The sequence below is a fragment of the Oncorhynchus kisutch genome, linkage group LG10 (assembly GCF_002021735.2).
Source record: "Oncorhynchus kisutch isolate 150728-3 linkage group LG10, Okis_V2, whole genome shotgun sequence".
Lineage (NCBI taxonomy): Eukaryota > Metazoa > Chordata > Actinopteri > Salmoniformes > Salmonidae > Oncorhynchus > Oncorhynchus kisutch.
The window spans coordinates 48498692-48524238 of NC_034183.2; the positions used below are offsets into that span (position 1 = coordinate 48498692).

General features: G+C 43.6%; 2 protein-coding genes across 7 annotated transcripts; both read left to right on the top strand.

Annotated features, from left to right (window-relative positions):
* Nucleotides 1–1671: 1671 nt before the first annotated feature.
* LOC109898288 (SUMO-conjugating enzyme UBC9-like) lies at nucleotides 1672–6573 on the top strand. The gene is made up of 7 exons (XM_020493206.2): nucleotides 1672–2176; nucleotides 3839–3924; nucleotides 4023–4106; nucleotides 4346–4418; nucleotides 5182–5291; nucleotides 5545–5624; nucleotides 5823–6573. Exons 2-7 carry the CDS (start codon nucleotides 3859–3861, stop codon nucleotides 5884–5886), a joined length of 477 nt encoding a protein of 158 aa, XP_020348795.1. The 5' UTR covers nucleotides 1672–2176; nucleotides 3839–3858; the 3' UTR covers nucleotides 5887–6573.
* A 1139-nt stretch (nucleotides 6574–7712) lies between these two features.
* LOC109898289 (interleukin-2 receptor subunit beta) lies at nucleotides 7713–24956 on the top strand. 6 transcript variants are annotated; one of them, XM_031833860.1, is made up of 13 exons: nucleotides 7713–7776; nucleotides 7899–8031; nucleotides 8141–8251; nucleotides 12927–13152; nucleotides 18930–19015; nucleotides 19216–19336; nucleotides 19454–19526; nucleotides 19830–19923; nucleotides 20227–20363; nucleotides 22508–22685; nucleotides 22928–23030; nucleotides 23254–23326; nucleotides 23951–24956. In XM_031833860.1, the coding sequence occupies exons 5-13, from the start codon at nucleotides 18946–18948 to the stop codon at nucleotides 24665–24667; spliced, it is 1566 nt and encodes a 521-aa protein (XP_031689720.1). In that variant the 5' UTR covers nucleotides 7713–7776; nucleotides 7899–8031; nucleotides 8141–8251; nucleotides 12927–13152; nucleotides 18930–18945; the 3' UTR covers nucleotides 24668–24956. The 6 variants fall into 6 exon arrangements, with proteins under 6 accessions (XP_031689720.1, XP_020348798.1, XP_031689721.1 ...); XM_020493209.2 differs by lacking the exon at nucleotides 7713–7776 and having other exon boundaries at nucleotides 7884–8031; XM_031833861.1 differs by lacking the exons at nucleotides 7713–7776; nucleotides 7899–8031; nucleotides 8141–8251; nucleotides 12927–13152 and adding an exon at nucleotides 17001–17314 and having other exon boundaries at nucleotides 18934–19015; nucleotides 22508–22664.
* The last annotated feature ends 591 nt before the right edge of the window (nucleotides 24957–25547 follow it).

Here is a 25547-nt window from a genome sequence, read left to right on the forward strand (position 1 = left end):
GATGTGTATGCTGTGGAGACCTTTAACAGAATGTGACTGGCAAAACGGGTGTTGTATGTGGAGGATGAAGGCTGCAGGAGAGATATCAGACAGGAGGGAGTGAGGCCTAAGAGGGTTTTATAAATAAGCATCAACCAGGGGTTCTTGCGACGGGTATACAGAGATTACCAGTTTACAGAAGAGTATACATTGTGCAGTGCAGTGATGTATCCTATGAGGTGTCTTTTTTAATATCTAGGAATATTTCACTTTCTCTGGTCATCGGAGTAACAAAATTAATTGGTGAATGAGGCAAAAATAATGTGACTTGTGTTTCACCATCAGCTGTAGAATGTCGCCTTTTCTCAGCAGACCGTTGCTCCCTCCTTGCAGGCCATCAGTCCAGAAAAAAAGCCAATTGTTATGCTCACTTAGGCACTTAGTGCCTCACATGTAATATAACAAATTATGAATTACCAGTGTGATCATACTTTAAATGGTCTGATAAGAACAACATTGGCAGGGCAATTCAAGCATAGTCAATACTCAGTGATAATGTATTAGGCACTGCCTCTGGCAGTCTCTATGGGAGTGCCACAGGGTTCAATTCTTGGGCCGACTTTCTTCTCTGTATACATCAATGATGTCGCTCTTGCTGCTGGTGAGTCTCTGATCCACCTCTACGCAGACGACACCATTCTGTATACTTCTGGCCCTTCTTTGGACACTGTGTTAACAACCCTCCAGACGAGCTTCAATGCCATACAACTCTCCTCTGGCCTCCAACTGCTCTTAAAAAGAAGTAAAACTACATTAGAATATGTGGACAACTACAAATACCTAGGTGTCTGGTTAGACTGTAAACTCTCCTTCCAGACTCATATCAAACATCACCAATCCAAAGTTAAATCTAGAATTGGCTTCCTATTTCGCAAACAAAGCATTCTTCACTCATGCTGCCAAACACACCCTCGTAAAACTGACCATCCTACCGATCCTCGACTTTGGCGATGTAATTTACAAAATAGCCTCCAATACCTTACTCAATAAATTGGATGCAGTCTATCACAGTGCCATCCGTTTGGTCACCAAAGCCCCATATACTACCCACCACTGCGACCTGTACGCTCTCGTTGGCTGGCCCTCGCTTCATACTCGTCGCCAAACCCACTGGCTCCAAGTCATCTACAAGACCCTGCTAAGTAAAGTCCCCCCTTATCTCAGCACGGTGGTCACCATGGCAGCACCCACCTGTAGCATCCACCATGGTCCTTTATTTTGCTCCTTTGCACCCCATTATTTTTTATTTCTACTTTTGCACATTATTCCACTGCAAATCTACCATTCCAGTGTTTTACTTGCTATATTGTATTTACTTCGCCACCATGGCCTTTTTTTTGCCTTTACCTCCCTTATCTCACCTCATTTGCCAACATCGTATATAGACTTATTTTTATATTGTATTATTGACTGTATGTTTGTTTTACTCCATGTGTAACTCTGTGTTGTTGTATGTGTCGAACTGCTTTGCTTTATCTTGGCCAGGTCGCAATTGTAACTTGCCTACCTGGTTAAATAAAGGTGAAATAAATAATAAAATAAAATATAGCCTACTGCACAAAATGTCATTGCTACAGAACTGTTTTTAATTGGTTAACGTTGCATTGGCTTACGTTAAAGTAATGTTGTTGTTTTTTTGTTTTTTAAAATCTGCGCTGTAGATCTCGGCTTGCATTTTGGCTCAAAGTGATCTTTAATTGATAAAAAGCTTCGATATATAATATATCTAAAAAAAATAGTCGAACACCAGATGAAGCCAACACGACGCCACACCAAAGATGGCCAAAAAAGAAAGACCATGAAAGGTGCCCTGCGAAGTGCCTGTAGGATATGTCGAGATAAACAAATTTAGGTCCTCTTTCTTGACTTTAGCGAGCTAACTAGCTGAATTGCTATCGTTCAGGTATTCACATATGCGGTAACAGATAAGGAAATCTCTCAATCCGTTTATTTATGTCAGGGGAACTAACTTGGTCGAATTACTAGCACGAAAGTATCGTCATTACTAAGCAGCTTTAGCTAGTTTTGATAGTAAAAAAAATAGGCGACCCAGCTCATTGTTTTTAGCTAGCTAACGTTAGCTTTGACAAACACCAACAAGCGAACTCCATCTAGCCAGTATCAATTGAATTATAAGGTAAGCAACTACTAGTAACCAATGACCTGTAAACGAACTGTAATATATTATCTAACTAGGCTTACAGGTGGGTGGGTGCATGTATGTTGGTTGGCTAGTTTGATGGTTGGCTAGTTTGATGGTTTGTTGCTAATTAGACTGCTAGCTGGGTAGCTAGCCAGCTTGTTACTGGCAATATCAATAACCAGAGCCATATGTAAGGGATAATCACTAGGGGCTAACGTTATGTGTACTATGGAAAATAATGAACAACGTGGAATGTGTGTTGCGGCGTGGAAGTAACCTTCCACGGAGTTGCATTATTTTACAGAAAACACATAGAGCACCTAGTTGAAACCCTTTTTATACCATGGCTATAAATTAACACATTAGCATTAGCTGCTAGAAATGTGTTCAACACCACTGAAGTACATAACAAGTTTACTACATAGCTACAGTAGTTGCCATGGTAATCACAGATTTGTAGCTTGCTAATATGAATATCGAATTCCACAATGCCAATAATGTTTTCAATTTGACTTTTGCTTTCAAAAAGTAGCTCAAATAGCCATTTAATTCTACCATGCAATTTAGGGAAATATTGCACGCTCTAGGATACCATTCAAGCCAATCAGAAACGAGTATTCAACAATGCCATTATATAAATGTAGTTATAAACTGGGTGGTTCAAGCCCTGAATGTTGATTGGCTGAAAGACGTGATGTATCAGACTGTATACCATAGGTATGACAAATTACTATTTAGTGGTCTAATTACGTTGGTAACCAGTTTATAATAGCAATAAGGCACCTCGGGGGTTTGTGGTAAATGACCAATGCAATATCCACATCATTGCTATCCACAATTAATGAGGGGAAATATATATAGCTAGCTAGTGAAGAGGTTAATTAGCTTTCAAGTTAACTTCATGTCATAAGAATTTTTCATGAGTAATATGGCAAGTCAACATTTTACACTTTAGATTTTTGTAATTTTCAGATGCTCTTATCCAGAGCGATTTACACAGGCAAATGGTGTTAACTGCCTTGCTCAAGGGCAGCACGGCTCAGGGATTAGAACCAGCGACCTTTTGGTTACTGTTCCAAGGCTCTTAACCAGGAGGCTACCTGCTGGGCAGGGCACTAGTTTCCTGTCCCAAATTGCAATCCGTAATGTAACTTTTGGATTACCCAGACTCAGTAATGTAATCTGATTACTTTGTTTCTTTTGGATTACGCTCCCCTTAAGAGGCATGAGAAGAAGACAAAGGATCCATCAAACACATTTGGTGTGTCATCATAGTGGTCTCTGACATGTGGTCAGACTCGTTCAGGTTGAACAAACTTGAACGGACTTGAATGTCATTAAGAAAACAAAGGAGTTGTAATATATTTTTTCGCAAACATCCTTTCTGAATTTAAAAGTAATCCATCTAGTTTTTCAAGGTATATGTAATCTGATTACAATATTTTTGGCTTGTAATGTAGCTGATTACAGTGAGTTTTTTTTGTAATCATTTTACATGTAACTGATTACATGTTTTCAGTTACTCCCCAACCCTCAATCCAACTATAGTATATCGTGGACATTTCTAATAAAAATGGTAGTTATCTACACATCCTTGTTCTCTTGTGGTTTTGCTATCCAGCCATGTTAATTGAGTGTTTTTATGTCTTCCCACAGGACTGTGTTAATGAGTAGACATGTCTGGTATCGCTCTTAGCAGACTGTCACAGGAGCGCAAAGCATGGAGGAAAGACCACCCATTTGTGAGGAGCTACCATACAAACAGTGAAAATAAACTTGTTCTGATGAATTGCAGAAGGCAAGCTTGTTCCTCAAACCTTATTCCCTCCCTCTCTCTCAGGGTTTTGTCGCTGTGCCTACCAAAAATCCTGATGGCACTATGAACCTCATGAACTGGGAATGTGCCATTCCGGGGAAGAAGGGGGTATGTCAACTTTTACTTTCTGTAGTTTTTACTCTAACAAGACCCAACAACCACTACCAGTCTGTCAGAATGAGTAAACGGATATCATAGTGTTTCTTATAGTACATAAAAAAATGGCCAACACAAGTACAAATACAAACTGATGTGTTCTCATTTAAAGTATTTTTATAGTGTGTAGGCACACCCTCGTGTGCTGGAACAATTAATGGATGTAATAACTATGTTCTTCAATTCTCTAGACGCTGTGGGAGGGAGGCCAATACAAACTCCGAATGCTGTTCAAGGATGATTATCCTTCCTCGCCGCCAAAATGTGAGTAAACCTGCAGCTTGTTGTTATCGACCATTCACAAGTCATCAAACCGGCATTAGGCTATAGTAATAGAGCTAGAGCCTCCGTGTGGCAAGTTATTAGGAGATATCTAGGCTAATCAAGTAAGATGGAATTAAAATGACAGAACTTAAGTTAAATGAAAAGGACAGGCTACATCACCAAGAGCCAACAGGTAGGCTGCTTCTTAAGTTGAAGAGGAGAATACACAGTTATGTAGTCTCAATTAGCCAAGCTAACATTAGCTCAAGTCAGGTACTATGTAATCAGATGAGATGAGCAATAACTAGCAATAAGTTAGTTTACCAGCGCGAGTCGACTTGGTTGCTATCTCTCCCCTTCCTGTTCCCTTCATCACTCACTCACACCGCATGGCCCCACGCCTCTGCCTGCTTGAGCTGCTACTCTCATACTGTATATACAGTCATTGATTACAGCTCCAGTTAATAAAGTAGCGTAAATTGTTACAGCATTGTTGAATTAGGTATTTCTATAATATTTCTTTAATCGCCTATATGAGGACGATCAGGGCCTATAATTGGTAGTTTTGTGATTGCTGCACTTTGATTTTAATTTTGTGAAAAACAAAACAATTAAGGATTTTTTCTTAACTTTAACAATCCCAATTTAATTTTGACATTTTAACACCCCTGATGTGCAGTGTTTTGTTCCTAGTCATTTTTGATATCGATGGTAAGGAAGTCGACAGAAATGCTTTTTAATCATCTCTTCTATGTCCTCTCAGGCAAGTTTGAGCCACCCATTTTCCACCCCAATGTCTACCCATCTGGCACGGTGTGTCTTTCCATCCTGGAGGAGGAGAAGGACTGGAGGCCAGCCATCACCATAAAACAGGCACACACACACACACACACACACACACACACACACACACACACACACACACACACAAAGAATGGGAGAGGCATCAAGTGCTTTCACCGGTTTGGAGGAATGCATGACATTGGCTCAACGGGTATCAAATTACTCTATTTTTTTATGTGGATCAAAGCATGGTACTCTCTGGTCGAGTGATTGTCTTCTGATCTGCATTGTTTTGTATTTCAATCCATTCTAAAAGCTGACTTCATCTGTTTTGTGTTCACAGATCCTGTTGGGTATCCAAGAGCTTCTCAATGAACCCAACATCCAAGACCCAGCACAAGCAGAAGCCTACACAATTTACTGGTGAGTTTCAGTCGAGAGATACTTAAAAAAATATTTTTGAATGTTCTACTCTATAATTGATACAGGTAAAGGGGCTCTTAGTGTGCTTTAAGACACTTCAAACATACACAATCTCACTTCGTTAAACTGAAAATAATAGCCTTGTTGGCTGATACTCAATTTCATAATGGACTAATCCCCCTTTGTTGTCTCTTTTAGTCAGAACAGAATGGACTATGAGAAGAGGGTGAGGGCCCAGGCCAAGAAGTTTGCCCCCACATAAAGCTCAGCTGAACATCTGCCTGAGAAGCCTGATACAACACCTGGGTACTGAACAGCAAGCAGCACTTAGAGGACCAATCCAATGATCAATCTACAATTTGATATGTTCTTCTTTACATGAGAAAAGTGTCATGTAGCCTACATTAGAGCCATTTTAAAACAAAACAAAAAAATCATTTGTCCACAATTTTTGTTGTTGCCATTTTCACTTCTAAAACACTTTCTTATAATTTAGTAAGATTCCATTTGGATTTGTGATCTATAAATCAGGAAGCTACTTTGCCTTATATTTAGTCTTATCAAATATTCACAAGGTTTAATAACAAATCATTTCAAATTGCAGTGTCTGATACATCATTTTGTAACTGAATCTGTACTTAAATAAATTACCCCCGTAAGTTAAGTGAGCCTTATTTTTCTGTATGTCTGGTCACATTGATTTTAATTGTAGATTTTTATTGGGATGCCCCTTTAATAAGATGGACGTCAGCGCTGAGAGTGTGCTGCATAGAGAGCTGAAGAGGTTTACCTCCAAAGACTTGAGTGTATGTATATAATATAAATATGTAGGTCCATATGGATCTTATGTTCTTTTCTATTGTTTTAGCAAGTTGATATTTGTCTGTGGTATTAAAAGTAATAAACACAATGTAAGAATTGTGAAATAAAGTTAATTGAATGGAAAATACTAAAGGTGTCCCTTGTTCCTTTTACTTTCTTTGCTGATAGTTGAATGTGTTATTGTCTGTGGTAAATGTACAGGGTATGAGTATTTAGTAGGGGAGGTTTTATTTGACCTTTTATTAGGGATTATGGTTTAAACTTTATTTTCCTGTTGTGGTGTTATATTGGATAACTGAGTGACCTTTAGCTCTTGAGTATGGAGTTCAAATGTCAGGTAATGCGCTCTACGCTGTATCGGAGCCCCCTTCACGCGACTACCTTCTAGGATAATTAGAACATTATCCAGATAACGTGTTACTCTTCACCCTGATTGGACGATGCGTGGGGTTCAGAAAAATCTAATTTATTGAGGTAAGGTTAGCTGCAGGATCGCAAAACTACAGTGACTGAGGCTCTGAATCGAAGCAGAGATGCAAGTATATTTAGGCTGTACTTTTCCCAAAATATAATTTCTCACTTACAGACATTCTATGCAATGCGCCTGACGTGATAATTAAACGTGCCAACGATGGTTATTGTAGCCCACCTGACCCATCTACAACGAATTCATGCCAGGAAAATAAGGTCACATTTTTCCGGTTTGGTTCAGCTTGAGTTTTGGTTTAGGCTATATCCCAATGAGGGTAAGATTACGTTTGAAAAATAAGATGCAATTTGAACGCTAATGCGGACACTTGTGTAAAATAATAAATAGGCCTAGACCTTCAGCGTCCCAGTGTTCTGTAAATGAGCGATTTTGAAAGTAGACGCACTTGTCAACTGCAAAAGTAATCTTATTCGCGGGAGGGCAGCACAGTATAATTCTCTGTTGGGTTCACACTAACCTTTTTAGTGCCAAATAGTCCCATTGAAAGCCAATACTCTGTCAAACAGTTACTATACGTCGAGAAAAGTGTATTATCTCTATTTAAGCATTAGCATATGTTGATTTGTTATGGCTCATGGTTGCCCAAATGTTTGTGCATCAATAGATTTATTATGAAGGAGCTTATAATGCTGCATCTTTTGATAGAACACTGGGCAGTGAATGTTGACATGGGAAACCTACAGGACTGTACCAACAACAAGAATACTTGTGGTCAGGCAGTGCATTCTTTAGTTCTGTTCTTTGCTTACATGACCAAGAATCCTCGACGCCTCTTGTTTGTTAGTCAAGGCAATGACCTCCACTGGCCAGCCGGAGACAACAGTTGGAGACAAGCCGCAGGTCAGTAGCGTTGCAGAGGGATGGTATAATTCAGTTTATATCCCAAAACGTGGTATTCCACCATAACCTATGCACACTACAGAGCTCTCAATTATGTTTTTGCAACTGTGTGTGTGTTGGAGGCGAGAGTTTTAGCATGCCCGGAGGTTCCTCCTCTCGTGCTGCCTCACTATACTGACAAAGGGTCAGCCTTCGACCCTCCCCATTGCTCCTACCACAGCCTGGGCCACTGTCTGCGCACCAACATCTTTCCAGGTCAGTGTTGCAAAGTGAATTATCAGCACATATACAGTCAAGGATTACTGTTCCTCTGTCTAATGCTCATGTTCTTTTCCTGTCCATGTTTCTATTCTATTCTTCCCAGGAGCTCCTCCGGTGTGGAAGTCCCTGATATAAGACTCCTACATCGGTCACCCCTTGCCCGCCCCTCCTACAGACACCCAGCGTTGGTACGGCCTCAGGACTGATGCCATTGGTGGGTGACCTGCTGCTAATGCCACTTATTGCTATATCAGCACTACCAAACCCTGTTTTCATTCGTCCTCGTTTAATTTGTTCTTTCATAGTGAAATGGACAGAAAGAAACATTGTGAACCAGAAGTTGAACAAGGCGCTAAAGGCAATGGAGAACAAGTGGTCTAAATGAGGCCAGGGTGCAAGTGGCCATTTCACACCCTCACCGCAGCGCTCATGCACCCTCTACATTATGCACATCTCTTTTTACACATATATCTACATGCAAGCCTTTACAAACCCTTTCTGGTACGTTCAGTCTCACATTCACACACAATTGTGCGTCACGTTACTCTTACATATTTCTTGACTGTGGTGTCAAATTAGGGAAATTACCTTTTGATGAACTGTATATCTATTATAATTCAATTATAATTCATATTTTTTATTAATCTAAATTCAATATCTGGCAAGGTTGCTGGTTCAAAACCAGGGGGGGGGGGGGGTTGTGCGTCACGTTACTCTTACATATTTCTTGACTGTGGTGTCAAATTAGGGAAATTACCTTTTGATGAACTGTATATCTATTATAATTCAATTATAATTCATATTTTTTATTAATCTAAATTCAATATCTGGCAAGGTTGCTGGTTCAAAACCACTCTACAATCTTTACAATATATATTTTTAAAGTACACTACATGACCAAAAGTATGTGGAAGTATGTGCTCATTGAACATCTCATTCCAAATTCATGGGCATTAATATGAAGTTGGTCCCCCTTTGCTGCGTATAACAGACTCCACTTTTCTAGGAAGGCTTTCCACTAGATGTAGGAACATTGCTGCAGGGACTTGCTTCCATTCAGCCACAAGAGCATTAGTGAGGTTGGGCACTGATGTTGGGCGATTAGGCCTGGCTCACAGTCGGCGTTCCAATTCATCCCAAAGGTGTTCGATGGAGTTGAGATCAAGGCTCTGTGCAGGCCTGTCAATTTCTTCCACACCGATCTCGACAAACCATTTCTGTAAGGACCTTGCTTTGTGGGCGGGGGCATTGTCATGCTGAAACAGGAAAGGGCCTTCCCCCAAACTGGGGGAAAGTTGGAATCACAGAATTGTCTAGAATGTAATTGTATGCTGTAGCATTAAGATTTCCCTTCACTGGAACTAGGGCTTAGCCCGAACTATGAAAAACAGCCCCAGATCATTATTCCTCCTCCACCGAACTTTACAGTTGGCACTATGCATTGGGTCAGGTAGCGTTCTCCTAGCACCGCCAAACCTAGATTTGTCCGTCGGATTGCCAGAGGGTGAAGTGTGATTCATTACTCCAGAGAACGTGTGTCCACTGCTACAGAGTCCAATAGCGGCAAGCTTTACACAACTCCAGGCTTGTGTGCGGCTGCTCGCTTATGTAAGCTAATTTCATGAAGCTCCCAATGAGCAGTTATTGTGCTGACGTTGCTTCCAGAGGCAGTTTGGAACTCGGTAGTGAGTGTGGCAACTGAGAACAAATTATTTTTTATGCGCTTCAGCACTCGGCGGTCCCATTCTGTGAGCTTGTGTGGCCTACCTGTCACATCTGCTCCTGCAACGCCCTCAACTGCTCATCCTGTATCTCCTTGACCTGCCGCCACTCCCCTGGTACTCTCTCCCTCTCCCTCTCTCTGTGCGTGTGTGATTGTGTGGGCGGAGATAGGTGTGCTGGAGTCAGAGCAGATCCCCTCCAGCTGCAAACTGTTCCATAATCAAGACCTCAACAAATACTCAGCTCTGCCACTTCCGCGCTGCCAGATCGTAATCTCTGCTCAGTCAGTCTACTTTTCTAGCCGTTTTTTACTATTCAGATCCTGTTGTGCCTGTTTTCCTTGCCTGACGCGGTTTTCCTCTCCCCTACAGTTCTGCCTGCTCTGACTCTGGTCCCTGTCTCAAATCAAATGTATTTGTTACATACACATGGTTAGCAGATGTTAATTAGATGTAAATGCGAGTGTAGCGAAATGCTTCTGCTTCTAGTTCCGACAATGCAGTAATAACCAACGAGTAATCTAACTAACAATTTCAAAACTACTACCTTACACACACAAGTGTAAAGGGATAAAGAATATGTACATAAAGATATATGAATGAGTGATGGTACAGAGCGTCATAGAGCCCCACGTCTCATCATCCTGCTACTCTGTCCTGGATTCCCCACTCTACTACTCCCTTGGATTCCCCTCCAGACCTGCTTACCCTGTCTCAACCCCTCTTGCTCCTGCCTTGGCCTCTGCACCTGGTTTCCAGCAACCCTAGTTTACCAGCAACCCGCCCGAGGTATCCAATAAAGACCTTGGTTACTTCATCCCAGTCTCCATGTCTGAGTCTGCTCTTGGGTTCCCCTGTTCCACTCCACGTAAGACTACCACTTCGCGGCTAGCCGTTGTTGCGCCTAGACGTTTCCACTTCACAATAACAACACTTACCGGAACAGGGCAGACATTTTACAAACTGACTTGTTGGAAAGGTGGCATCCTATGACGGTGCAACGTTGAAAGTTACTGAGCTCTTCAGTAAGGCCATTCTACTGCCAATGTTGGTCTATGGAGATTGCATGGCGGTGTGCTTGATTTTATACACCCTGTGGCTGAAATAGCCAAATCCACTCATTTGAAAGGTGTCTACATACTTTTGTGTATATATAGTGTATCTTATTTTCAGCAATTGTGGGTGTGGGTGACACAAGCACTTTCGTTATGTGGCCTTGAATTAAAAGCTTTAGCCCAGCTGTGACTTTTCACTCTATTCTAAGAATAGAAACCAATTAGTCAAACAATTATATAATTTCTAAAATTAAATGTTTGGACACCAAATTACTCATTTTGGAGCTTAGGATATGATTTCAATCTGATTAGAATGATAGGCCCCACTTAGAGTAATTACAAAAAACGTTCCACTAAGAATTCCACATGGAATTGTTTTAAGATGGTCTTACCAATGATCATTTAGCTATTTGATTTAGAATTTTATGACCCCTTTAGGTATCTATTTATCGATATATATATTTTTTTGATCAAACATTGAATTTGGCTTTACTGCTATTTGCACATAGAAATGCATTGATTAACAGATACATACATGAAACACATAGTCGAAAAATAAATCAAAAGTAAGTAAAGTGTCAGAGGTGTTGTGATGGTACACCTTTACAAAACATTGTTCTCACCTCCTCCCTTTACACACCACAGCCCCTGTACCCCTGTCCCTCCTGTGGTCTACTGGAGATTGTTTTTCTTATTGCTTCTACACAAACTGCACATAACACTGAGGCCTCGCACCAACTTCCCGCCACAAAGCGGACTCTGACCTTTCAACAAGCGTCATGTGTGTCACCTACCCAACCCCCGCCACTCTTCTGCAAGCCTCCCTAACCCATGCTGCAGAGTGAAAAGTACTCAGCTGAGCCCATATATCTGATGGTGTCAAAGTGCCATCATGGCCAAACCAACGCATTCACTTGCATTCTGTGAACAAACAGGCAGTTGTTGCGACACAAGCCTGAACTTCACTTTGTTTAATGAATGCTTTGTTCCTCACCGTTCACATAAAGAGAGTGTTTCACAATGCACTCCTGTACCAAAAGATAAAGCATGAGTTAAGATGTGCAGATACACTTCACAGGACCTGCTCATCTCAATGTGTTTTGTAATGTTGTAACAAGTAGAGGTTTCCATTGGTTTCTATGATGAATGGATGATTTTCATTTTCATTAACAAATTCATTCCACTACATTGATTGATACAAAGCATTTCATGTAACCGTGTGACATAAAATAGCTATCTACCTATTGCTTATGTTGTTTTGTAGGTCGCATAACATGTAAGTATGTGAAAGAAATCCAACAATGGAGGAAATGGGTATCATGCTGGAGATCTGACACTGTCAGGTGCCTGCCATGACCTTCTGCATTACACCATAGACAAACCAATACTCATTCTATGAGGAAAAGGCCTGTCTTTCTATGGCTACAAAATGAGAGGTCCGATGACCTTTGCTTTGTCATACTAACTCATCATAAAATACTAACTCATCTTCATCTTTCTATTGCCATTTCTATTGACCTTCTATTGACCTTAACAAGGATGTTTTGACTCCATTATCCATTTACTACTTGTTTAAATTTATGACCTGACTTGCATTCATGAGTATATTGGAAAACCATTATTTATTTTAACACGTCTAAATGTAGTGTATTCACCTGACACCTTGATCACACCGACAGTGTCATTGCGCAAAATCGTACAGCATCATCTGTCACGACTCCTACCGAAGGTGGCTCCCCTTCCTGTTTGGGTGGTGCTCGGTGGTCGTCGTCACCGGCCTACTAGCTGCCACTGATCCCTTTTCCCCTTTCTGTTTAGTGGTTTCACCTGTTTGTGTTTTAGGCTGATTAGTCGGGCTTTATTTACCAGCAGGCCTGGTTTGGGATTGTTTGGTGTACTTGTGTGCACGTCTGTGAGTTACGGTTTTCCCATTTTCGTGGGGTTTGCTGGACTGTTTAAGTCCCCCGTGTTTGGGGCATTTGTTTTGGTGTGCGCCCTGTGTTTCGTGGGGTTGGCTTATGTTCACCATTTTTGTGCATTAAAAAGTATAGCACTACCCTGAACTCTGTTTCCTGAGTCTGACTTCTCCCCCACTACACCCCGGACGTTACAGAATCCCGCACCACCTGATGGAGTCAGCAGGAGCAGCTGCCAACCCCCTTCCATCGATGGAGGAACGTGTCCTCCATCATACCACCGCCTTCCATCGGATAGGATTGGCGATGGAGAGAATGGACCGATGGGAGAGGAGTGGAATGGCCCAGACACACGGCCGATCGGTGCTGGGGGGGCCGTCTGGGAGTTGAGAGGGCAGGCGGAACACTTCTCGGTCACCCCAGGTGAGTCAGCACCAAGCTCACCCAGAACCCCCTATTGGTCACATGTTTGTCTTGATTTTGTTTCTTGACTTTTCTTCCTCTTCCCAGCATAAGGCGCTAGTCGATTCAGGCACAGCTGGGAACTTTATGGATCGTGGACTCGCCATCAAGCTGGGTGTTCCGCTAGTGCCGATAGATTCACCCTTCCCCGTGCACTCCCTAGAATACCGGCCATTACGGTCAGGGTTGGTCAGGGAGGCCACGGTTCCACTGGACATGGTGATGCAGGGGAACCATAAGGAGCGGATTAGTCTCTTCATTATCGATTCACCTGCGTTTCCAGTGGTGCTGGGGGTTCCCTGGCTGGCTAGTCACAATCCTAGGATTTCGTGGAGACAGGGGGGTTCTCCAGGGGTGGTCAGAGGAATGTTCAGGGAGGTGTATGGGAGTTTCCATCGGTGCCACTTCGGTGGAGAGTCCAGACCAGGTTTCCACTGTGCGCATTCCCCCTGAATATGCCGATTTGGCTATCGCTTTCAGTAAGAAGAGGGCAACTAAATTACCACCTCATCGACAGGGGGATTGTGCGATAAATCTCCAGGTAAATGCTGCGCTTCCCAAGAGTCACGTGTACCCATTGTCGCAGGAGGAGGCGTTGGCTATGGAGACATACGTCACGGAATCTCTGGGGCAGGGGTACATTCGGCCCTCCATCTCACCCGTCTCCTCAAGTTTATTTTTTTGGAAAGAAAAAGAGGGAGGTCTGCATCCGTTCATTAATTATAGAGGTCTAAATGCCATCACGGTCGGGTTTAGTTACTCAATACCTCTCATCGCTACGGCGGTGGAATCATTTCACGGAGCACAGTTTTTCACGAAACTGGACCTCAGGAGCACGTATAGTCTGGTGCATATTCGGGATCGAGATGAGTGGAAAACCCCGTTTAGTACCATATCGGGCCACTATGAGTACCTCGTCATGCCGTATGGGTTAAATAATGCTCCAGCCATCTTTCAATCCTTTGTAGACGAGATTCTCAGGGACCTTGGCAGGGCGTGGTTGTCTATATTGATGATATTCTGATCTATTCCGCCACCCGCGCCACGCATGTGTCTCTGGTGCGCTAGGTGCTTGGTAGACTGCTGGAGCATGACCTATACGTCAAGGCTGAGAAGTGTGTGTTCTCCAAACGAGACGTCTCCTTCCTGGGTTATCGCATTTCCACCTCGGGGGTGGTGATGGAGTGTGACCGCATTAAGGCCATGCGTAATTGGCCGACTCCAACCACGGTGAAGGAGGTGCAGCGGTTCTTAGGGTTTGCCAATTATTACCGGAGGTTTATCAGGGGTTTTGGCCAGGTAGCGGCCCCCATTACCTCACTGCTGAAGGGGGTGCCGGTGCGTTTGCTGTGGTCGGCAGAGGCTGACAGAGCCTTCAATAGGTTGAAGGCGCTATTCACAGATGCACCAGTGTTGGCGCACCCTAGCATTCATAGTGGAGGTGGACGCATCCGAGGCTGGGGTGGGTGCCGTGCTATCACAGCGCTCGGGTACGCCACCAAAACTCCGCCCCTGCGCTTTCTTTTCGAGGAAGCTCAGTCCGACGGAGGGTAACTATGATGTGGGGTACTGGGAGTTGTTAGCAGTGGTAAAGGGCCTGAGGGTGTGGAGACACTGGCTTAAGGGGGCTAAGCACCCTTTTCTCATCTGGACCAACCACCAGAATCTGGAGTATATCCGGGCAGCTAAGAGACTGAATCCGCGTCAGGCAAGGTGGGCCATGTTCTTCACCCAATTCAGGTTCACTCTGTCTTATAGACCAGGCTCCCTGAACATGAAGACCGAGGCGCTGTCCCGTCTCTATGACACGGAGGATCGGTCCAGCGAGCCTACTCTCATCCTTCCAGCCTCGAGGCTGGTGGCACCAGTGGGATGGGAGGTGGACTCGGACATCGAGCGGGCTTTACGGGTGGAACCTGCGCCTCCTCAGTGTCCGGCTGGTCGTAAGTACGTGCCGCTTGGTGTTCGTGACCAACTGATTTGGTGGGCTCACACACTACCCTCTTTGGGTCATCCTGGTGTGGCGAGGACAGTGCGGGGTCTCAGGGGGAAGTATTGTTGGTCAACCTTGGCTAGGGACGTTAGGTTTTATGTCTCTTCCTGTTTGGTGTGCGCCCAGAGTAATGCTCCTAGGCACCTTCCTAGAGGGAAGTTACAACCCCTCCCCGTTCCACAACGGCCATGGTCTCACTTGTCAGTGGATTTCTTGACCCGATCTCCCCCCGTCTCAGGGGAACACTATGGTCTTGGTTGTTGTGGATCGGTTTTCTAAGTCCTGCCGTCTCCTCCCGTTGCCCGGTCTCCCTACAGCCCTACAGACTGCGGAGGCATTATTCACCCACGTCTTCGTCTCTGATCGGGGTCCCCAGTTCACATCCCGGGTATGGAGGGCGTTTATGGAGTGTCTGGGGGTCTCGGTCAGCCTGACCTCCGGTTATCACCCCGAGAGTAGGTGGAGAGAGTGAACCAGGAGGTGGGTAGGTTTCTGCGGTCATATTGCCAGGACCGGCCAGGGAGTGGTCTATGGGCGGAGTTGGCCCAGAACTCACTCCGTCACTCCTCGACGAACCTATCACCATTTCAGTGTGTGTTGGGCTAACAGCCGGTCCTGGCAGCTTGGCATCCGAGTCCCCGGCGTACACGATACGGGCCATTCTGGACTCAAGACGCTGGGTGAGGGGCCTGCAGTACCTCGTAGACTGGGAGGGGTACGGTCCGGAGGAGAGGTGCTGGGTACCGGTGGGGGACATCTTGGACCCGTCACTGTTGAGGGATTTCCATCACCTCCATCCGGATCGCCCTGCGCCTCGCCCTCCGGGTCGCCCTCGAGGCCTGTGTCAGCGCGCTGCGGGAGCCGCGCGTCAGGGGGGGGGGGGGTACTGTCACGACTCCTACCGAAGGTGGCTCCCCTTCTTGTTCGGGTGGTGCTTGGCGGTCGTTGTCACCGGACTACTAGCTGCCACTGATCACTTTTCCCCTTTCTGTTTATTGGTTTCACCTGTTTGTGTTTTAGGCTGATTAGTCGGGCTTTATTTACCAACAGGCCTGGTTTGGGATTGTTTGGTGTACTTGTGTGCACGTCTGTAAGTTATGGTTTTCCCATTTTCGTGGGGTTTGCTGGACTGTTTAAGTCCCCCGTGTTTGGGGCATTTGTTTTGGTGTGCGGCCTGTGTTTTGTGAGGTTGGCTTATGGTCACCGTTTTTGTGCATTAAAAAGTATAGCACTACGCTGAACTCTCTGCTTCCTGCGCCTGACTTCTCACCCACTACACCCAGGATGTTACATCATCTGGTTATGTGTGCAACAAAAGTTCAACATTCACCTTCTGCTACCATTTCTGTCAAGCCGTCTACGCATACAGTTTGAGGCATACGCTCGAGAACGCGCTGCAACTGCCTCTCCAACGCAATGTCAGTGTAAACGTGCGTCTCTGTTCTAGCCTACTTTACTGGTGCTCGACTGACAGGATGTGGTGTATTCACTATTTATACCTTAACACATAACGGGGCTCAGGGGCCTAATGGCATTGCTTGTAGAGTATGTGTTGTAGAGAAGTGTTTCTCAATCCTGGTCCTAGGAAGGGCTACCACATCTTTGTTTTGGACCAAGCACTATTGCACGTAATTTAAGTAATCAACTCATCTTCATGCCTTTAATTTGAAACAGGTGTGTGAGTGCTAGGGCAAAACCAAAAATGGGTAACCCTTTGAGCCCCCAGGACCAAGGTTGATAAACACTGTTGTAGAGAATGGTAATTATACTTTTTTTTAAATCTTCAGTGTTTTGTGTGGCTTCCTGCAAGACACAGGCAAATGTCAGCCTTAGCGAGAGGTTGTGGTTACGTGTGTCACCATGAAATGTCATTGGGCACTTCAATCGAGAGGGAGGGAGAGAGAGAGTAAGAGAGTGATAGCGTTAAGGAGCAGGAGAGAATGATAGAGACAGTCAGAGTGAGAGAGCGCTAGAGGCACAGTCACAAAGGGAGAGACAGACAGACAGAGACCTGAGGCTAAGGAGACAGAGAGGAGAGAGCATCTGCACAAGTCAAATAGACAAAACAGAGCAAAGAAAGTAGGAGAACAGAATGAGGACTGTGCTGACACGTCGACCCTGACTAAGAGGGTAAGTCTGAAGAGGTTGAATACCTATTTGTTTACATGTGCATTAGCACTTACTCTCTAAGATTCAACTTAGATTAACATTTTATATATATATATATATATATATATATATATATATATATATATATATATATATATATATATATATATATATATATATATATATAAATAAAAAAAAGCCAAATTATCATTGAGTATCTATCCCTGTATCGTTCTTGTTATCATCAAGGTGTCAGCCGCATCACCGAATGTAGTCATTTAAAACGAATCCTTAGGACGGCAGGTAGCCTAGCGGTTAGAGTGTTGAGCCACAATGAAGGTCGCTGGTTTGAATACCCAAGCCAACAAGGTGCAAAATCTGTTGACGTGCCATTGTGCAAGACACTTAACCCTAATTTGCTTAGTATTACTATGGCTGACTCTGTAAAACAATACATTTCACTGCACCTATCCAGCGTATGTGACATTTCATCATACTGTGTGTGTATATATATATATATATATAATGTTTTTTTACATCTAGGCCAACCTGGTGAATCTGTCCAACAAGCACTCAAGAGGATAGTGTTTAGACTGTCTAGTTTTTTAGCTGTCTATTGGTGCAAACGAACTACAACATCTGCCTATTAAGGGGAGACAAGGGTACAAAAGGTTTTCTCATTGAGAGTTCAACATTAAGTCATGCAGTATTCATCAGTCTCTGGATGAATGTGTATTCTGTATAGATATCGATTCTAGAGGAGTTTCTGCTGCTGCCTTTAAGTGCCTTTAAGTGCCTACCAAAACTCTTCATGATTTACTAAATCAAATCAAATCAAATTTTATTTGTCACATACACATGGTTATGAGATGTTAATGTGAGTGTAGCGAAATGCTTGTGCTTCTAGTTCTGACAATGCAGTAATAACCAACAAGTAATCTAACTAACAATTCCAAAACTACTGTCTTATACACAGTGTAAGGGGATAAAGAATATATACATACGGATATATGAATGAGTGATGGTATAGAGCAGCATAGGCAAGATACAGTAGATGATATCGAGTACAGTATATACATATGAGATGAGTATGTAAACAAGGTGGCATAGTTAAAGTGGCTAGTGATACATGTATTACATAAGGATGCAGTCGATGATATAGAGTACAGTATATACGTATGCATATGAGATGAATAATGTAGGGTAAGTAACATTATATAAGGTAGCATTGTTTAAAGTGGCTAGTGATATATTTACATCATTTCCTATCAATTCCCATTATCAAAGTGGCTGGAGTTGAGTTATTGTCATTGTCAGTGTGTTGGCACAGTCAAAGGTGATGACAGTGGGTCATAATGGTATTGGGCTTGTGATGGAAAGATTTTCACGTTGTATACAATCAATTCAGGATGTCCCTTATCAGTGTCGTGTCTGCTCCTGTTCTATGCAACTGTTACTCAGGATTTTTACTGTCTAAATGTTGCTGGTGTTCCAGTGCTTTGTTATAACAGCCTCTTCATCTTACGTTGTCATCATCTTTATTTTACATTTAAACAGTGGTGGAAATGGCCAAGACTCTGTAAGTGACCGTTTCTTCGTCTTCTTTTCTTCATCTATGCCATCTGTTGTTTTCCAGTTAGACAGGGGCGGTAATGATGTGGTCCATGCTTCACCTGCTGTTCCTGCTGTCTGTCCCACCAGGCTTCACTCACAACCTCCAAGGTAACTAGTGACTTCATGTTACTCTCAGCCTACTCATTCAGATAAGATCTGTGAAAAAACAAACAGTACCTGCACCTTGTGGAGAAACATGATTTATTGATTGAATTTGTGAAGTTGGTGAGTTTGTGGATTTGAAAATGATAAGTGTTAATATACAGTAATAATCTTTTTGGTTTGCCTTTGCTGTCTTTCCCTCCAAGGACTGTTTTGTGTGAATGACTACATCAACAACATCGCCTGTGTGTGGAACAGCTCGGGAATAGATCCAGATGTGGCCTGCCAGCTCCTCGGTACAAGAGAAGACTATGAAAACAATTTTTTGTAAGGAATATTTTTTGGTTTGTCTTTATTATTACTGCAATACAGAAAATGACTGCATTGTGGTTTGAGGTATAAATGCATCCTTGTGAAATATTTAATTTATTTTGTTTTGTATAGCCAGAGTGGTTGTGATCTCAAACCCTTGGAAGGTCATTATTTTGGAGGCTGCAGTTTTGTCTTTAAGGGCCATGTAAGTTTTTCCTGATATCAGAATCAGAATTATATACAGTATGTTATTCTCCATCAATATGTTATTGTACATATATGTTATTTTCCATATAATTTTCATTGTTTTCAATGTATATCGATTTCTATTGTATTTTTCAAAAGTGAACTAAATATAGCATGTGAAATTTATTTTATAATAACTACTTGTGAAAATGAGAGTTACAGTTAGAATCCTTGGAATTATTCTCCATGAATGTAGAACAGATGCAAGGAGTTCTTACTTTATTAAACATGCAATCTGTTTCCTAACTGTGTTTCTCTACAGTATTTCAGTTCAAACGAGAACCTCCCCAGCATTAAGGTGGAGTGTAACGGGTCTGAGGCGGCAAACCTCATAAAATACACACCTATCGAACACAGTGAGTGTCCACTTTTTCAGTGCTCTCTTTTAATCTAGTGTATCTGCGAGAGTAGCCTCGCACTATAAATAGCTGTTCTTCTTCACTGGTTCATTTGAGAGTTTGATTCTTGCATGGGCCATATTCAATACTGAATGTGTGTACCACTATCAATGTAAACGTTGCTTTGGAAAGCATCTGCTAAATCTTCAGGTCTCAAGACATGGTTACTCATCACCTGGTCTTAGTTCACCAAACCACCTCCTCTATATTTCCACTTCATGGTATTAGATGACTGTGACATCTCCCTCTGTTTCCTCGCAGTTAAGATGCATCCTCCTGGTATCCCGCTCATCATCAATGGGACAAATGCCACCTGGACTGCTGGTAGTCCGCTGTCTAAGAAGATCTTTGCATATGAGTTCCAGGTGAAGGTGAAGAGGGAAGACCAGCTATGGGGGGTGAGTGAGACAAAACCATTGTGTGGGTGGGTGTGAAAGTGTGGTATTGGCTGAACATGCAGTATTCCTGCTGAATGAGTTACAGTGAATCTGATTAGTGGGTAGTCTTGCATAATACCGGTGCCTGAGTATTTAGCTGTGATTTTTGGCTGATTCTTCACTTCCATAGACATCAAAGCATGATCAAAATCAAATCAAATTAGTCACATGCGCCGAATACAACAGGTGTAAACCTTACAGTGAAATGCTTACTTACCAACAATGCAATTTCAAAAAAATATGGATAAGAGCTAAAATTAACAAGTAATTAAAGAGCAGCAGTAAAATAACAACAGCGAGACTATATACAGGGGGGCACCGATACAGAGTCAATGTGCCAGGGCACCGGTTAAATGAGGTAGTATGTACATATAGGTAGAGTTATTAAACTGACTACGCATTGATGACAACAGAGAGTAGCAGTGGTGCAAATAGTCTGGGTAGCCATTTGACTAGATGTTCAGGAGTCTTATGGCTTGGGGGTAGAAGCTGTTTAGAAGCCTCTTGGACCTAGACTTGGCACTCCGTTACTCCTTGCTGTTGTGCAGTAGCAGAGAGAACAGTCTATGACTAGGGGGGCTGGAGTCTTTGACCATTTTTAGGGCCTTCCTCTGACACCGCCTGGTATAGAGGTCCTGGATGGCAGGAAGCTTGGCCCCAGTAATGTACTGGGCCGTTCGCACTACCCTGTAGTGCCTTGTGGATGGATGCTCCAGTCTGGATGCTCTCGATGGTGCAGCTGTAGAACCTTTTGATCTGAGGACCCATGCCAAATCCTTTCAGTCTCCTGAGGGTGAATAGGTTTTGTCATGCCCTCTTCACGACTGTCTTGGTGTGCTTAGACCATGTTAGTTTGTTGGTGATGTGGACACCAAGGAACTCGAATCTCTCAACCTGCTCTACTGCAGCCCCGTCGATGAGAATGGGGGCGTGCTCGGTCCTCTTTTTCCTGTAGTCCACAATAATTTCCTTTGTCTTGATCACTTTGAGGGAGAGGTTGTTGTCTTGGCACCACATGGTCATGTCTCTGACCTCCTACCCTATAGGCTGTCTCGTCGTTGTCGGTGATCAGGCCTACCACTGTTGTTTCATCGGCAAATTTAATGATGGTTTTGGAGTCGTGCCTGGCCGGGCAGCCATGAGTGAACAGGGAGTACAGGAGGGGACTGAGCACGCACCCCTGAGGGGCCTCTGTGTTGAGGATCAGCGTGGCGGATGTGTTGTTACCTACCCTTACCACCTGGGAGTGGCCCGTCAGGAAGTCCAGGATCCAGTTGCAGAGAGAGGTGTTTAGTCCCAGGGTCCTTAGCTTAGTGATGAGCTTTGAGGGCACTATGGTGTTGAACACTGAGCCTTAGTCAATGAATAGCATTCTCACATAGGTGTTCCTTTTGTCCAGGTGGGAAAGGGCAGTGTGGATTGCAATGGATATTGCGTCATCTGTGGATCTGTTGGGGCAGTATGCAAATTGGAGTGGGTCTAGGTTTTCTGGGATGATGGTGTTGATGTGAGCCATGACCAGCCTTTCAAAGCACTTCATGGTTACAGACGTGAGTGCTAAGGGTCGGTAGTCATTTAGACAGGTTACCTCAGTTTCTTGGGTACAGGCACTATGGTGGTCTACTTAAAACATGTTGGCATTACAGACTCACAGGGAGAAGTAGAAAATGTCAGTGAAGACACTTGCTAGTTTATCAGCGCATGCTCGTAGTACACATCCTGGTAATCCGTCTGGCCCTGCGGCCTTGTGAATGTTGACCTGTTTAAAGGTCTTACTCACATCGGCTGCGTAGAGCGTGATCACACATTCTTCCACAACAGCTGGTGCTCTCATGCATGTTTCAGTGTTATTTGCCTCGAAGCGAGCATAGCGAGCATCGTCTGGTAGGCTCGTGTCACTGGGCAGCTATCCGCCGTGCTTCCCTTTTGTAGTCTGTAATGGTTTGCAAGCCCTGTCACATCCGACGAGCGTCAGAGCCTGTGTAGTACGATTATGAGTTACACACACTCATCTCAAATCAGGATTTCAGCCTGAATAGTTTGAGACAGTCTTGTAGCTTTGCACTGATTATGCTTATTTTTATCTACCGGTATGTCTCTGTCAGGAGGCCAAGAATTTTACCAGACCAAAGCAGGAACCGTGGATGGAGCTGGGTGTGGAGGAGAGTGGGATTCATCACATCAGGGTGAGAGTCAAGCCGACCCAGCCCGCCTCTAGCCACTGGAGTGAGTGGAGCCCCACTGCATCCTGGACATCAGAGGGTGAGGTCTCACCAACCTTTGGTACGTTTGAAGCCATGCCATGCCACAAACTTAAACATTACATCTACTATATGTTCGGTCATGCAGAACACTCTATCCTATCCAGAGAAACTGACAGTCGGTGCATAGTGAAGTTCATGCGGCCCATACAGGAATACAACTAATTTGCTGGTCTACAAAATTGTGTTAACGACCCGTGTTAAATGCATCCAGATGCATTTCTGAGACATATATTCCAACCATGCTTCCGTTCTGTGTTTCAGTGCAGTCCCCGGACCTGGCTTTGTGGCTGGTGTTGAGTGGTGCGCTTTTCACTCTCATCATTGTCATGTTGTTAGTCTTCTACAAAACACATATAAACAATAGGTAAGTAATGCGTAAAGGTGGATTTATATGCGTATTGTTGGCTCAGATCAGGAGTGAGACCCACAACCTTTGGCTCAGTGAGTTAATTTGGTCTTGTGCCATGTTGACGGGGGCTTGATTTTTATCATTGGTTGCATAATGTTTGGGTATGTAGAATCAAGATAAATTCTGGAACAGACCCAAGATGGTTTATTACAATCCATGTTGTTTTGGTGCTCTACAGGAAACACCAGTATGTGCCTGACCCCGCCAAGTACTTCCAGCCACTTAACTCTGTCCATGGTGGAAACTTTCAGGTACCTGGAAAATACTCCAACTTCCTGCTAAACTTGAAACCTGTTGAACCAATACAATTCTGTGTATGTGGCTTTATTCACTAGCGTGAATGTTTTCTTGATACCAAAACCTAGTGGACAGCCTAATATAATAATCTTGAACCTGGTTGAGTGGAAATGTCTGCATTTGTGTCCCTATTTAACTTTACTTACTACTTACTTACATTGGATGCTTACAGTTGGGACCAGTCTCTTTCGTTGCCAGTAAAAGGAAAGTTGGCAGCCACAGTAAAAACCCAAAGAAAACATTAGTCATGAGCATAGACCCCTTGATATGGTTTCTCTGTTGGTTTGAATTCCTCGCATTGACAGTTAGATGCAGACATAGACACACTCTCTCTACCACACGCACACACTAACACACCAATAAACTCACGTATGCACCTCGTATTACAAACAAGGATACAGACACACGCTGATCTTGCAGCAACTTTCAAAACATGATACTTGCCAGTGTAGATGCAGTAAAATATTTGTCCTTTGTCATTTTGCCTAAGTATCAGCATAACTTTAAATTTCACCAATAACCGTGACACTGTACAGTGCTCCATATACTGATGTGTGTCTCTGGCCCTCCCCATGCAGAAATGGCTGAGCCCTTTGTTTGCTCCAGAGTGCTTCATCACCGCCCAGCCCGGCGAGGACATCTCCCCTGTGGAGGTGTCTGGAACAGAAGTCTGGGACGTCACCGACTCCACCAGCTCCACCACCGCAGCCTTCCTCCTACACTCTGACCCCAACACCCTCTCTGATGGCTGGAACAGCAGCGGCCAGTCCTCCTGCTTCTCCAACATCGGCTACTTCTACCCCAGCGGCCTCCGCATCGAGTCTTGTCCCGTCTACTTCACCTACCAGGGGGACCACAGCTCTCTCTACGCCACCACCACATCCTCCTCCTATGAGCTCTTGGAACTTCTCGGTCGGCTGCAGAGGGAGCCCCAGAGCCCAGACTCTGGTTTCGGCATGGAGAGCGTAGAGGGGAAGGACCAGGTGGAGGAGGAAGGAAAGGGTAAGAAGGAAAGGGATATGGCTCCAGTTGACCATCATTCACCCCCTCCTCTTGTCCTACCAGTCCCCCTGCCTGCTGGAATCCCTCCAGGCCCTCACCATCCCCCGAGTCTCCCTCAACTCCCCCTTCATAATCCTGAGACTAACTCTGCCATGGCGCCTAGCAGCAGTTACAATGCCTGGCCAGTAGAGGCTGCTCTAGGCAGATCCTCCTCAATGACAGTGGAACCCAGTTGTAGCGGCTATTTAACCATTAATGAGCTGCAGAATACCTACAGCAACAAGTCTATTTGAACAATCCATTTTTTTCACTGAATTTACATTTTAGTTGAGCTGTTGAACTTATTCTTCATGCAAACTATGACACAAGGCTCAGATAATGCAGGTACAAAATCATTTTTTGTAGTTTATTTGTATTTTATATACATTTTGTATATTACTTGTATTACTATTGAGGCAGCTGGTTTGCCAATGCGTTGTTACTTTATCTCAGATAGTTAGTGCTGCTAGTTGTTTTTGTCTTTAAATGCGTTCACTGACAGCTTGTTTGTATGAAGATCTGAATAAAACCTCTGGCAGAAGAGAAGTGGGTCAGCCTTTAACTTCCTATGTTTGTGGGCTTAGGTAGTCTGCCCTACAGTACCAAGCAAAAAGGCAGTAACTGCTAATTTGGTCGAAAATGAGTTAGTCGTTTTTGCTACATTAAGTATCCTTCCTCTAATGTATTGTGTTTTTGAGAAAATGGGGGTCATGTTAGCAGTAACTGCATAAAGTTACTGTGAAACCAAGGTAAATAAAAGCCATTTTTCTCAGTTTCACGCTATGAGCAGTTACTGCTTTTTTGCTTGGTAGGGCAGTTAAAGTGGCAAAGAGTGGGCAAGTGTTCCTGCTGTATGTGTGTTGGTGTGTTTGCGTGCGTGTGGCAGTCGGTTCTGTTAAAGATAAGGGAGGACCATTTAAAAAAAAAAAAAATTATGAGCATTGCGTTATTTCTATTACAGCATGTTGGATGACTGTCATTCATATTCCATTCACCCAGTTCAATGTAACAGTGATAGGTTTAGGCTAGTACATAATTCTAAAATTTCCCTATACCCATCATGAGGTTCTTACAACCTAGTCTAAGAAGTTTACAACGTAGGTGCACACAGGTCGAGAGAAAAATTAAAGATGA

Bases quoted from the DNA above. Each gene is read 5' to 3' on its own strand.
- LOC109898289 (XM_031833860.1), top strand. From the start codon at position 18,946: ATGATGTGGTCCATGCTTCACCTGCTGTTCCTGCTGTCTGTCCCACCA. The intron at 19,016-19,215 runs GTAACTAGTGAC...TTTCCCTCCAAG, and splicing joins CTTCACTCACAACCTCCAAG to GACTGTTTTGTGTGAATGAC. The intron at 19,924-20,226 runs GTGAGTGTCCAC...GTTTCCTCGCAG, and splicing joins ATACACACCTATCGAACACA to TTAAGATGCATCCTCCTGGT.
- LOC109898288 (XM_020493206.2), top strand. From the start codon at position 3,859: ATGTCTGGTATCGCTCTTAGCAGACTGTCACAGGAGCGCAAAGCATGG. The intron at 3,925-4,022 runs GTGAGGAGCTAC...CCTCTCTCTCAG, and splicing joins GGAGGAAAGACCACCCATTT to GGTTTTGTCGCTGTGCCTAC. The intron at 5,292-5,544 runs GCACACACACAC...TTGTGTTCACAG, and splicing joins CAGCCATCACCATAAAACAG to ATCCTGTTGGGTATCCAAGA.